The sequence below is a fragment of the Pocillopora damicornis genome, chromosome 4 (genome assembly GCF_964200805.1).
Source record: "Pocillopora damicornis chromosome 4, jaPocDami1.2, whole genome shotgun sequence".
Classification (NCBI taxonomy): Eukaryota; Metazoa; Cnidaria; class Anthozoa; order Scleractinia; family Pocilloporidae; genus Pocillopora; species Pocillopora damicornis.
This window is the reverse complement of record NC_142673.1, coordinates 25666093-25678806: the sequence shown is the minus strand read 5'-3', so window position 1 is coordinate 25678806 and position 12714 is coordinate 25666093. Positions and strand designations below refer to the sequence as shown.

Below are 12714 nucleotides of genomic sequence, written 5' to 3'. Positions count from 1 at the left end.
TTTGTTGTAGTGCCTTATTTTCAATTGATTTAAGATTAAAAAGCCAAAATTGTATCAGATGAAAGTGAAAGCCCACCATTTGGATAAGAACAATGGATTGTTAACCAACCACCAAAATTCTTGTAATTTTTGTACCGAAACTTTTGTAATTTAACTTAGTTTGTACTGGTTTTTTGTATTGTTCATTGTCATTCTAATCTCGTTATCGGCGTTCAGGCTCAGTTTTTTACGCGCAATTTTTTTATTAAGTATTTCGCAGCATTTCACTAGATTGATAGAATTTACTTGTTTTATTGTTTCAGTTTACAACTGATTGTGAGATTGATCGTGATTTTGATCGTTGATTGTGGTTTGTGGTCGATTGCTTTCAAGAATAAAGATTCGTATAAACTATCAACTTTGGTTTGTTATTCCTCGATCTCGATCGTAAAATAGCCCCCAAACACCTCATTAACCGCGTCTTGGAGCGACAACCCTTGGAGTCTTAGGAGTTAGATTTGTTTTGGTCGCCGCAAGCGCTAAAGCTAGGCTTAAAAACATGTCAGTCTTTCTTTCTCTCTCTTTGTGTCTCTGCATTGACACTTCAAGGAAAACCTACAAGTATTTTACTGTGAGGTCTCTTCTTGATTTGAGAGTGGCTTTAAGCGCGAAAGAAGATTTCCCAAGGTAATATGAGTAGAAGCTTTGCTATCATTCCTATATTCATTATTCTAAGGCCTGATGCCATCTTAGGAAAGTGGCTTAGTACAATGTGTTCAGTTGAATGACTGCGATGCCAGCTAAAGCATATCGTTATCTTAAATATCCATTTTTCAGAGGAAAGATGTCTCCTTCTTCAGATCCAGCGTTGCTAGGACTTGGTGAAACTTTCAACCAAAACGACGAAACCCCTGCCGAAGATATTTCCCCTGAAGAGGACATTGCTCCCTATCACGTTTTGGCTCGAGGTAAAAAGCCTCTGGCAGCGTACCAGAGAGCTTTAGAGGAGGGCGAAATAATTGACAGACGTGTCAAAGTCATGCTGATAGGCCAGGACCGTACTGGAAAAACTAATGTTGGACATGCCTTAAAAGGCGAGAAATTTGACCCTGAAGAATCAAGTACAGATGGTGTACAGATGCACGAGGTCCTGAAAGATGTTGGTGTTCAGCCATGGAAGAGTTCCATTTTGACAAAACAAACGACGACATACCATCACAAATGTGCCGAGTTAATATCTAGAAATTTGTTGACTGGGATAAATCAAGAATTGATGACTACACCAAACGAGACCTCAACTCTCGAACAAGGTTAATAACCTGGTAAATGGTAAATTTTTCAAAAATTTCAAATAGTTCTCGCCCTATTGGGTCGTGCAGTTTTGTTTTCTTTGAAAAATTTACGCATGCTAATTAACACCAAATTGCACCAGAAATTATGTAGTTACCTATACTTATACGCATATTACACGTACGGTCACGCACGTATCATAGTAAATCTGCGTAATGCATTTTTATCCAAAAGTAATTCTATTTTATTTCGTTTTCTGTCATTGCCCAATAAATGAAATCCTTAGAAATTTACATTGTATTTCGGAACAAATGTTCCTCTTCTGATAACCTAGGTTCTCCGCCAGAAACTGTGGTAAACACCATTTATTTAGGAATGTTTCGGTAGTGTCGATGGTTACTTCGTCTCTGGAAGTCTGGATGATAAAACAAATTGTTTTGAAAATGTATCTGTGTATGACGATTGACATGTTCTGTTCAATTTCTTTTAGATCTTCCTGTGCACCCCCAACTTAACTCAAGTCCAGAAATGGAGGTTTGACATAGGCAATAGTGAATATGTGTTTCCAAAAAATTTTTTCCAAGAGATTATAATCTCGTGATATTTGTGTTTACATTGCTTAAAGTTTAGGGGATAGGCAGAATTTTCGAAAGTTTCTTGCGCTTCTGAAGATGGCTTCGTAAACACGGAAAAAGACCTTCAAACAGCAAAGACCCCGGCTAATTGCCTCTCTGCGAAGCAAGAACTCTGCATAGTTATCAAAAAGCAACACGAAAGTATTTTGATTTACCTCATTATTGCGCTCGTGAAAAAACCTTCCTGGTCAGTACGTTCTCTTTCCTTTATGATTGCCCTTCACTACACGAGGGCCGCGCGTTTTTATCATAAGTCATACACGAATAAACTTGTGCGAAAACTTAATGTTTTCGTATCTTTCTTTCTCTCCCTTACAGGAATTGAAACACGAGACGCCATCTGTCCCAAAAGAGAAGTTTGATGAAGTAAAGCAAATAGGGCCTTCCCCCAACCACACCCCAAGAGAATTCGAGAGGAAGGCCTCTTGGGAAAATATTGTTAGCATTGTGGACGGAAAACTCCTAGGAAAAGATTATGATGGCGAAGAAGGAATTTGGCCAATTATTTGGGATTTCGCTGGTCAGGCTGTTTACCGTGCCATCCATCCTATCTTTATGTCATCTGAGGCAATTTATCTCTTGGTGGTTGATCTTTCGAAAAATCTTTTCGCTACAGCCCAGTGTCGTGTAAAAGAAAATGGTCGAGAAGAAGTTACCATTCCTGCCCCCGATTGTAATGATACAAACTTTGATCATATTATGAGATGGTTAGACTTGGTACACTCCCTGAGACGCTCAAGACAATTGCCTCCAGTGATTCTTGTTGGAACACACGTAGACCTAGTAGTTAACCCTGAACAGAAACTTTACGATTTGAAAAGTACCCTCTGCCATAACTCAAAAGTTCTCAGTGATCACATTGCAATAGCCTTGAGTGTAGATAACACCAAAGCTGGCACAACCTCCCCTCAAGGGGAAGATACAGAAATTACCAAATTGCGCGAGGAAGTTATAAAGACGGCTGACAAATTACAGCAGACAAAAAGGAAAGTTCCCCTGAAATGGCTCCAGGTTGAAGACAGAGTGTATAATATGGCAAAGAAAGGCACAATGTACACAAAACGGGAACAGTTAAGGCTGAAAATAGTTGACGAAATCGGCCCGTTGGAAAAGGAAGACGACTACGAACACCTCTTGAACTTCCTTCATGATCGCGGCACTATTGTGTACCATGTCCAGGCCGAGGATCCCAATGGGTTGATCGTGCTGGATCCACGATGGTTAATTGAGGTGCTCTGTAAAATAATATCTGTTAAAACCCACGAAGATGAAGAACTGTCCCTTTTTTCGCTCTGCCAAGATCTAAAAGGTAAAGGTATTCTTCATGGAGAGCTTCTCGATCATGCGTTAAGCGCCCAGAAACTCTCTCACATCAGAGAATCCTTGTTATTTACAATGGAAAAGTTTAATCTCCTTTGTAGATTCAACGACAAGGATGGCAAGCCTGCCTTCTTGGTGCCATGCATGCTGACAATAACGCCAGAAGAAGATCTGATTTGTACAGAAGATGAAGCATACGCTCCTTCGTACATCACATTTAACACTGATTATGTTCCCGCTGGGCTCTTCTGTAGAATTCTTGTTCTCCTTGGTAAGTGGGCTGCATCAAAAACCAGTTGTGACCAGCAACAGTTCTTTTCCAATGCTGCCCGATTTATTATTGGAGATTTGACCTGCCTAGGACTCGTCTGCCACAAAAGTGTCATAAAGGTCCACATTTGGTCAATGGACTCTTCCAACCCGATAAAGATGAATACGACACTCTGCGAGGAAGCCTTCAGGTAAACATGAAATAGAACTCCGAGCTAAACACAGCCGATTCTTTTACTTTGCGATCGAAGGGGATCTATAGGAGTCGGGCGTGGAAGATCTTTGCCTTAGTTAATTCTGTGCAAAAGAAAATTTACCATCAACAACCTGGAAAGTCTAAATTTTTGTTCATTTCGTCTCTAACCTAGGCTACATGTTTACTGCTTTTTGTTTTCGTCGGCGACAACTTGTTACGTAAACAGAAAGCTGTGTTCACTCGAAGAGTTTATAACTAGCCCAAATGACAGGGTAGGCCCTTCTAACTTTCGATAACTTAAGAAAGGCAGAATTCTCCATTTTTGGGACTGCCACAGACGTCTATTCCATACAAACTTTTATAAAACTGGTAATTTGTGTCTTATAGTGTTCTCTTCTTGAAACATATTCTAATTTAAACGATAAATTGAGGGACTAATTAAATTATGTATTTTCATTTGTATTCATACATGCACGTATATATTCGATATTCGAGGGGATGAAGTGCTATCTTGTCCAGGGTGATTACAAACATGTCATTTATAACAGGCGGCTTTCGTTTACAGTTCTCTTAAAAGGACTCTGACGTTTCTGAAAAAGGAGTGTTACTGGATGCGTGCCGTTTCCTGGAAGTTCTCTGGTAAATGCAACCTGTGTCTGGGAAAAGTAGATCCCAAGACTAAAAATTGCTCTCGGCATGACAAAAAAGGATGTGACAGTGATGACTGTGCCCACTATGTTGCCATAAATTCTCGCCCATTCTGCTGTGAAAATGCTAAAGTTCTTGATCAGCGCCTTCAGCGGACTTGGATACAGGTCAGTGCCAAAATACCCCTTCTTACGGTTCCATTTCAGAACTGTTAAGCCAACCTGTAGAGCGTACGGTTATGTAACGAACAAATACCTTTACTTTATCTTTACCTAGTTGAATTTTTCTTTAACTTTAAGGCGATATTTCAATAACTTAATTCATACTATGACCAACAAGTTGGTGCTAAAATTATCCCTTTTACCGTCGAGAATAACTTCCAGCCATTTTCAAAAGAGCAAAAAATGGTTCTGCATATTAAATAAACGTAATTATTTTAAACCAGAATGGATCGAATGAAAATTCGTGTGGCTAACAATCAGCTATCAAAGCTTGAAATTACGCTCAGAAAGCGAGGCCTACAGATATTACCGGCACCAGTCGGTAGCACACCAGACTACAAGGGTTAGAGGCCTCTGTAAGCAAGTCAAAAGCAAAATCCAAATATTTTATGAAACCATGGCAGGAAAGCTACAAATATGATTTTTTTCGACGAAGCACTTTGGTCAGATATTATACTGATAAGTAGGAAAGCAAATTAATTCGTTCAGTTTACAGTGAAGACCGTTCAATGAAGCGTTTTAACAGATAATGTGAAACGCCATATCGATTCACATAAATGCTCTCTAAAATTCATATTCTAAACTTATTAATGCTACTATAGCACAGAATGGTGATGGTTATGAAATTTTCTGTCTCAGGCATTGCCATCCAAGGAAGCGAACAGCGTATCCACCACCCACATTAACATGGGTAAGTCAGTTTATACTCTGAATCACAAATAGTTCAAAAAATCTTAGTGCTAGTACTTACACATTTTTAGAACACAACTTTAAATTGTGCTTATCAACCATGCCATACGCCTTCCTTAGCCGATGCTTTTATAGGACTCTAAACATCTGGGTAGATGACGAAAGCAAGTCATTAGTAAATTCTTATTTGGAAATACAGTTCTGTTCACTTACACTAAAAGCGAAACTTCTCCACTTTTAGATGTTTGAAGATAAATCATTATCCTACTAAGACTATTGAAAAAGTTGGAAACATGCAATTGATCTGAAAGGTCGCACCCTGAGGTTTAAATTTTTTTGCACGATAAAAGTGAAAGTGCTCGACCAAATAGCCTCAAACTGCTGGTAACAACGCGGAAGGTTTTAGTACTTTGCTTCAAAGAACTGATAGCAGTGAATCGGAAGAGGGGAAAATTTAATTCGAGTATCTTCTTGAAGCCTCATTTACGAGGGAACCAGAACCGCTCAGTGAGTAATGAACATAGCTTCATGATTTTGGTGATTTGAGGTTCGTGGCGATTCCATTTTTGCCAAATTTACCGTTTATAGCACTTGCTGTTGAGTATGACGAGGTTCTAGTGAGAGTTTCAATTAAAGCAGAGGAGGTTTTAACAAGGAAGAAATTTATATTGATTAAAATGTACAGCATAAAGGAGATTAATATTTCTACAGGGCTCGGTTGTTCTCGGCTTTCCATTTCGCTGCTTTTCAACCATCACAATGTAGAAAATTGAGAATTTGTTAAAGTTAGAATGTTATCTTCACAAGGTAAAAAAAAACTTTTTATTTGTTAAATCTCTGTAACTAACGTCTATTTCAGTTAAAAAGTCCCAAAAAGGCAAAGATCTTTTGGCCAGCCCTAGGCCTTTAATCTTTCCATACGTGTTGGTTCATTAGCACTATTACAGAGGGAGACAGAGTGTCTGACTATAACGCTCGTGTTTTCCTCGAACAAATTGCAGTACTCTTAAGCATAAAATTCTAACTGTTGTCGTCATTTTGCGTTCGGCTGATTTTCTTCAGTTTCCCCATAGTTCCTGCACGGATCAGCTTGACATCATTTCATTTATTAAGTCAGTTACTGTCGTTCAACATTTGTTCATTTCCTTTGGGCGCTTTTCTTTCGGCAATTTGATCAGATCACAAAAAGAGATTAATATTGTAGCCATAGGGCCCCTTCTTCCTACATCTAATATCCCGCGTGGCTTTTCACGGTATAAAACCCAGATTTGATCTATTGCTTCATTAGGAAAGAGCCCGCCCATACTGTATAAGTGTTATCAGATGAGCATGGCCACATCCCACGATCTTACCAGGATTTAATTTACAATTGCAAGAAAAAGTTTGGTGGCAGCGAGTAGTGTTTTAAACGAGTTTACGCAAAGCAGTGTGTTGTTTGTTGCTAAGACTTGTCGAGCAAGTTCTGGGATTTAGAGTTGTAAACTATGATATCAGAACTGCTTTGAAATAATAAGCAGTTTTTGGATGAGGTTGAGCATGATATCATGAATTATCAATACCAAGGGCTGAGTTATCTGCCAAGGTGAAGTCCGAATTCAATAATTGTTTTGTTATACATTTTAAGATAATCTGCAAAAGAAGACACTTCTCTCTGAGTTTGCAAAAGTTTGAGAACCGGCTACACGGGCGAGGGGCTTGAAAACTAAGCAGACTTTGAACTCGACATGATAACCCAATTTTGGGTTATCATGTCAACTTTACACACTATTGTATATGGACTGTACACTCTCAATCAATCGAAGTTATCATAGGAAGTCTAATGTAAGATAATTGTATATAGGTCTTAAAAAATTCATAAAGTGCGGCATTCAGTTACATCGATGGCAAGGACGCGAAAGTTGTGTCGTTTGCAGTAGAATCCGACAGATGAAGCTAAAACACCTCTAAAACAATTCCTTGTTCCAACACATTTAAGGAGATTCCCTCGGCGTTTCCTCTGCGAGGTGGTGTTCATGCGCTTGTTGGGGCAAAAAGGGCCCTCAGCGACAATAATGACAATTATAATTACGAAGACAGTGGCTTATTGATATTGTCTTAAAATGATACTCATGATACATGTTTCACGAAATCTTTTAATTTTTTTATTTCTCCCCTTCAGTCATCTGTGTTTGAGACTGGGTGTTTCCATCCAAATATTGAAAAACTAAAAGGAAAGATTCTACAAGAGAAATTTTTAGAAATAAGTTTTCTTTTTAATGAGAACTTTTATACGCTCTGAAAACTCTTCCGAATGTTACATCTAACCTTAAGCAAAAGTGAGACGCTGTACTGTAATTGATCGATTTTCATTGAATTGCTGGGATTGTCGTATCTTGTCTCCCCCCTGTACTTAATGCTTCCTGAGATAGTTCGCTGTCGTGCAATATTCATTATTTTAAACTTTTCATGGCTCACCTCTGGAAACCGATTTTTAGTGCGTACCTTGATTACTTTTTGCAGCTTGGTGCACCTTTTAGACGTTGGTTTTCTTTCATACTCATGTTATTTAGCTCGTTTTGCTTTGATTGCACTTTCAGAATTCAGAAAAATTTCTAAAAGGCAAAAAGAGATAATAAATGGTCATTAGAGACTGTTGGATTTTAATGCCAATTCATAACACAGTGACAACAGCAAAAATCCTACCACATAAGAAATTAGTTGAGGATTGTTTTTTTTTTCCACGAACACTTTAGACAAATGTAGAATCATCAGTTGGATCCGGTTTTAACATATGCATATTAAGTGACACTATGGGGGGTATTCTGATACTCAAATGGTCTACTTACATTGATAAATCTGGCTGGCGGCATTTCAGGCTAAAATGGTTTGAGCTCGACGTGGTAAATTATATGAAGACTCTTCTAAGAGCCTGAGATTGCTAATATTTTTTCTTTACAACACCTCGACTAACAAGTTAATAATAATGTTTGAATTTTTTTTAAAACCTCCCAAAACAGTAGGAAATGTTTTGAACATTTTTCTGTAATGAGATGTATATAATCCCGTAAAGTAAGATTATGTACTACGATAAAAAGCTAAAAATCGAGGGCTGAAAAAATATTTGGGTTCGTCAGTGAAATTATTTGTATTGTTAAATGGATATTGAAGTAACGGTATTTCATCTAATTTTTAACTCTAAACTTCGCACTCAAAATCTCCAAAGTCGCGCTTAGACAGAATCGTTCTCATTACGAGTACGTCTGATTTATAAAAAAGACAAATATTTAGTCAAAACATCTTGGATTGGTTTCGAATCCGAAGAATTTTGTTTTTTTGGAAACCTATTCTAAATGGATGTAAAATATACTTCAGGTGAAGCTCTCGACAGCAAGAGGTCCAGGAGCATCAACTCGCACAGCTTTCCTTCGTCTAGCCACTGCAGAGGATCTGATTGTACGTTAAACGTCACTCTCCTGGCTGTTGAGTGGGGTTCATCTAAAGGAGGATTTTCAACCATAAACAGAAATCTAGCCATCAATTTTGCAAAACACAAACGATTAAATGTCACCCTCTTCGTGCCAAAAGGTTCTTGTAGTGATGAAGAGAAGAAAGCTGCTAGACGTCACAACGTTGCTGTTAGAGAGGCAAGTTCACCCGACGGTTATGAGGATGGTGATTGGTTGACAAATCCAGCTGATGATTTTGCCATTGATTTCGTCTTTGGTCACGGGATTTATCTCGGTAAACAAGCTAAACTTATTAAAAGGACGCATGAATGCAAATGGATTCAAGTAGTGCACACTGCACCTGAAGATCTTGGAATGCAGAGAAAAGGCACTGATGCTATTTCAAAAGGAATAAAGGACAACGAAATAGTAGTTAATTTATGTAGATCAGCGGACGTCGTCGTAACCGTTGGGCCTAAGTTGAAAGCTCGCTATGACTCCAGTTTATGCGTTTATAAGAACGATCACGATATCATTCAGCTGACTCCAGGCATATTTAGTGAATTCTCGGATGCAAAGCGAATCTCACATAAACGGAGTGAATTCAGTGTGTTGATCTATGGCCTTATTGATCCTGAGGACTTCTCCCTCAAGGGTTATGATCTTGCCGCAAAGGCAATGGCTGAACTGAAGAATGACAATTACCGGCTGTTAGTAGTGGGTGCACCCGAAGAAAAACTGGAACAAATCGCCGACACTTTCGAAGACTGTGGAATCTCAAGAGCTAAATTGACTGTCAGAAGCATTGTGAAAGACAGGGAAAGATTGGTCGCGTTATTTTGCCAGGCTGATCTTCTCCTCATGCCCTCAAGGACCGAGGCTTTTGGCTTAACTGCCCTAGAAGCCCTGTCTGCCGGTCTTCCTGTTCTCGTGAGTGAAAACTCGGGGTTTGGACAGGTATTAAGCACACTAACATCGGGCGACCAGTTTGTTGTAAAATCCAATGACCCATGCGAGTGGGCAAGACAAATTGCAAATGTACGGCGGAAAGACATAAAGATGAGACTTGACGAGGTCAGGGCTTTGCAAAAATATTATGACGCAAGTTACAGCTGGGAGAGAGAGTGTAGCAAACTCGTCGCAAAGATGTGGAACATCTTCCGTGGTAAGAGCATTGAATGGCCAAACTAATACCTAAATAATTGATAGTGACTGATGTTTAGAAGATTAAATGAATTGTTTATGAAATATGCCGTTCACAAGAGTTTCTTCTATCCTTTCTGCGACACGACAGAAAATAAAAGCAACCTCAAGAAGTAATCTAAGAAGCAGGTCGAGTATCATGGCAGTGAGAAGGGTGGTCACTTAACCAAATTTTATATTTCGCCTTTTACTCCTACCGTAATAATCTGATAGAGGGTAATGTCTTCAATTGTCAAACATTATTTGTTTGTCGCAAAAAGTCCCGTAATTTTTGTAATTACAGATTCAGTTATCAAAGGCATTCATAACAATGAACACCTGTTTCGACTTAAATTACTTCCAAGCGGGGTCAATGAAATAACCACTTTCAGAATTTGATTGGGCAACTTGTCAAGTGGAGATAGTTCTCTAACGAAAGTTGCGGCTATCATGCCTGTGGCTGGTCTTCATCCTGACCAAGAATAATCAGTTAACCGATCAATGTTGGTCCAATGAATTACAGGTTTTCTTTAAGTGAATCAAACAACCAAAGTGAAAAGAAAACGAGCAAAAAGTCTAACTTACTTTATTTGCTTGTTTTAGATCCAGTCAGCAACACTTTGAAAGATGATGCAGGCAAAACCATCGAAAACGAGCTTGACTCCCAAATGCTACTTCTGCAAAAGACTGCAAGAAGCAGAGGCTATGAAATTTCCGATAATGAGGGTTCCGGAAATTGCATGTTTCATGCATTGTCTGAACAACTGTCTCGTGTAAAACGAATCACAATGTCAAGTTACAAATTAAGACAAGCCATTGTCCAGTACCTCAGGAAGAACCCAAGACAGGTATACTAGTGGAGTGTTTTGAAACCAAGGCTGCTAATTGTTCGCCATTAGTTTAATTTCGTGACGGACCCTTATTTTACCGTGTGGTTGAAGAGATCGATTATCTCTATGAATGATTATAAATGTGTGTGTATTTAACAAATATATTCTACGTTGTCATGCGTCTATACCGTAATGTGTGGTGTCGAAATGTGTGGTGAGAACATTAAAGTGGCCCATGAGGCGCCGTTGAATGTGGCGCTTACGTTAAGAGCTACTTCTAATTAACTCACCTGCTTTGAAAATGACCAACATAATCTACTCTTTTCATTATTCTTTAATTACCATTGTTTTGAAAATTTCTTTTCGTTTGGCCAAATCTTTTAAAATAGAAATTGAAATTTGATACTCTTTTCAGAGTCGAATTGACACATGAACCATAAGTTTGCATCCATTTCATGACCTTTCTGTGCTGTTGGCTACATCATCTGAGGTTGTTAATAAACTCTTTACTTTTTGCCTTGCAGCCGGATGGAACATGCAGGTCCAACTTCATAGAAGGATGGAAATCTTGGGATGATTATCTGCAGCACATGGAACAAGACGGTTCTTGGGGTGATCACTTAATTTTGCTCGCTACAGCAAACCTGTTCAAAACTTGTATTCTGGTGGTAAGTAGTCTGTCACATGACCATGACGTCTTCATTACGTCGAACTACTGTACTGATGACAGGAATCCTCTCGTGTTGGGACACGTCCCCGAGTTGCACTATGTGTCCCTGGTCAGAAGGGACGCCAATCCATCTGAGTAGAAAGAAATCTGTGAAGGTAGACTGACTCTTCGTAATGTAATTTAATGAGCTGGGTCAAAGAAAGAGGCAAGCTGTTTAAAATTTCAGCCCTATTGTTGGCTCAAACTTTGTCTGATCGCATTCACCCTTGAAAATGAGAATGAGGGTTAACCTTGTTTTTATTGTTTCTGTTTTTGTTCATGTTTTGTACTCGTTGTTCTGTTGTTGTTGAAGTTGTTGCTTTTTACATTAACTTATTATAACATTTTTTTCTTTTCAGCGAGACTCCTCTTTAATTGTCATAGAATTGTATAGATGCAAAGAATTCTCACAGTTTAAATGGCTGCCTTCGTGAGGTACTCAATAAAACGGCCAAGACGAGGAGGCTGTAGCTCACGATTACTCAAAATTATCTTAAAAAATAATTACTATTTTTACAGACAGTTTGCATTGGAGGCAGGTATCACCTAGATCAAATACGACAGTTAGAACCGCAAAAGTACGGCCATAAAGTCAACCACCAACTACGTGGGTACGAACTTCAGCTTCACCATTTTGTTGTACATAATTTCCACTGTCGTGAAGTGTTTCTATGCTCAAAATTGACTTTGTTGTAACGTATGTTTGATTACTTAGCAAGCGATTTGATATTTAGCTATCACTTGATTAGATGCGAACAATGTAGCAGGAAGCGTTCTAGCATGGAATAATCCAAACCAATACCTCGTGCGTAAAGTGATGTCAAATCTAAAGCCTTGGTGAATTGAAACATCACCAGACAAGCCGCTTTAAAATTTTTCAGAAATAACAATGGCGTGCTGTTAATGCTTATTAATGACAAGTGTGGCAAGCGTATGATTTTAGGTTACCTACAGTGGCTTATCACCCTTTAACTTATATGAATAACCAAGAAAGAATTTCTCCTTACAATATCAAGGAAACAAGTAATGGGAATAAAGAAATATGTCGATAAGGTCATTGTTGGTTGATCCAATACCAAATTCTCCGAACCTTTGTTATAAAATTGAATAAGAAAGATATCGTTGTAATTTTTGAGGTCGGTAAAAGAAAAGCAAAATACTTTTTTTATCTTGTCTTGAGAATGGGACAGAAAAAAAAATCCTGAGTCCTCGTAAAAAATGTCTTCTTAGTCCCACGCTCGCGACGAGACAAAAAAACATATTTTACTATCATAAAAATTGTACGGCAGACTGTAATTGGGAGCCGAAGGCTCAAAGGA

The 12714-nt window shown here is 38.6% G+C and overlaps 1 protein-coding gene across 4 annotated transcripts in view; it reads left to right on the top strand.

Moving 5' to 3' along the window:
• Positions 1–12447, top strand: part of LOC113683412 (uncharacterized) — a 29589-nt gene extending 17142 nt beyond the window's left edge. For 2 of the 4 annotated variants that reach the window (XM_089204083.1, XM_089204081.1), the window contains exons 8-16: positions 817–1289; positions 1760–1803; positions 2223–3685; positions 4256–4505; positions 5199–5250; positions 8601–9839; positions 10460–10704; positions 11211–11511; positions 11755–12447. In XM_089204083.1, coding sequence (XP_089060209.1) covers positions 817–1289; positions 1760–1803; positions 2223–3685; positions 4256–4505; positions 5199–5250; positions 8601–9839; positions 10460–10704; positions 11211–11495 — 4051 coding nt within the window. In that variant the 3' untranslated portion in view covers positions 11496–11511; positions 11755–12447. The remainder of the gene's footprint in view (positions 1–816; positions 1290–1759; positions 1804–2222; positions 3686–4255; positions 4506–5198; positions 5251–8600; positions 9840–10459; positions 10705–11210; positions 11512–11754) is intronic. The other 2 variants (XM_089204084.1, XM_089204082.1) reach the window with 2 other exon arrangements.
• Positions 12448–12714: the final 267 nt, after the last annotated feature.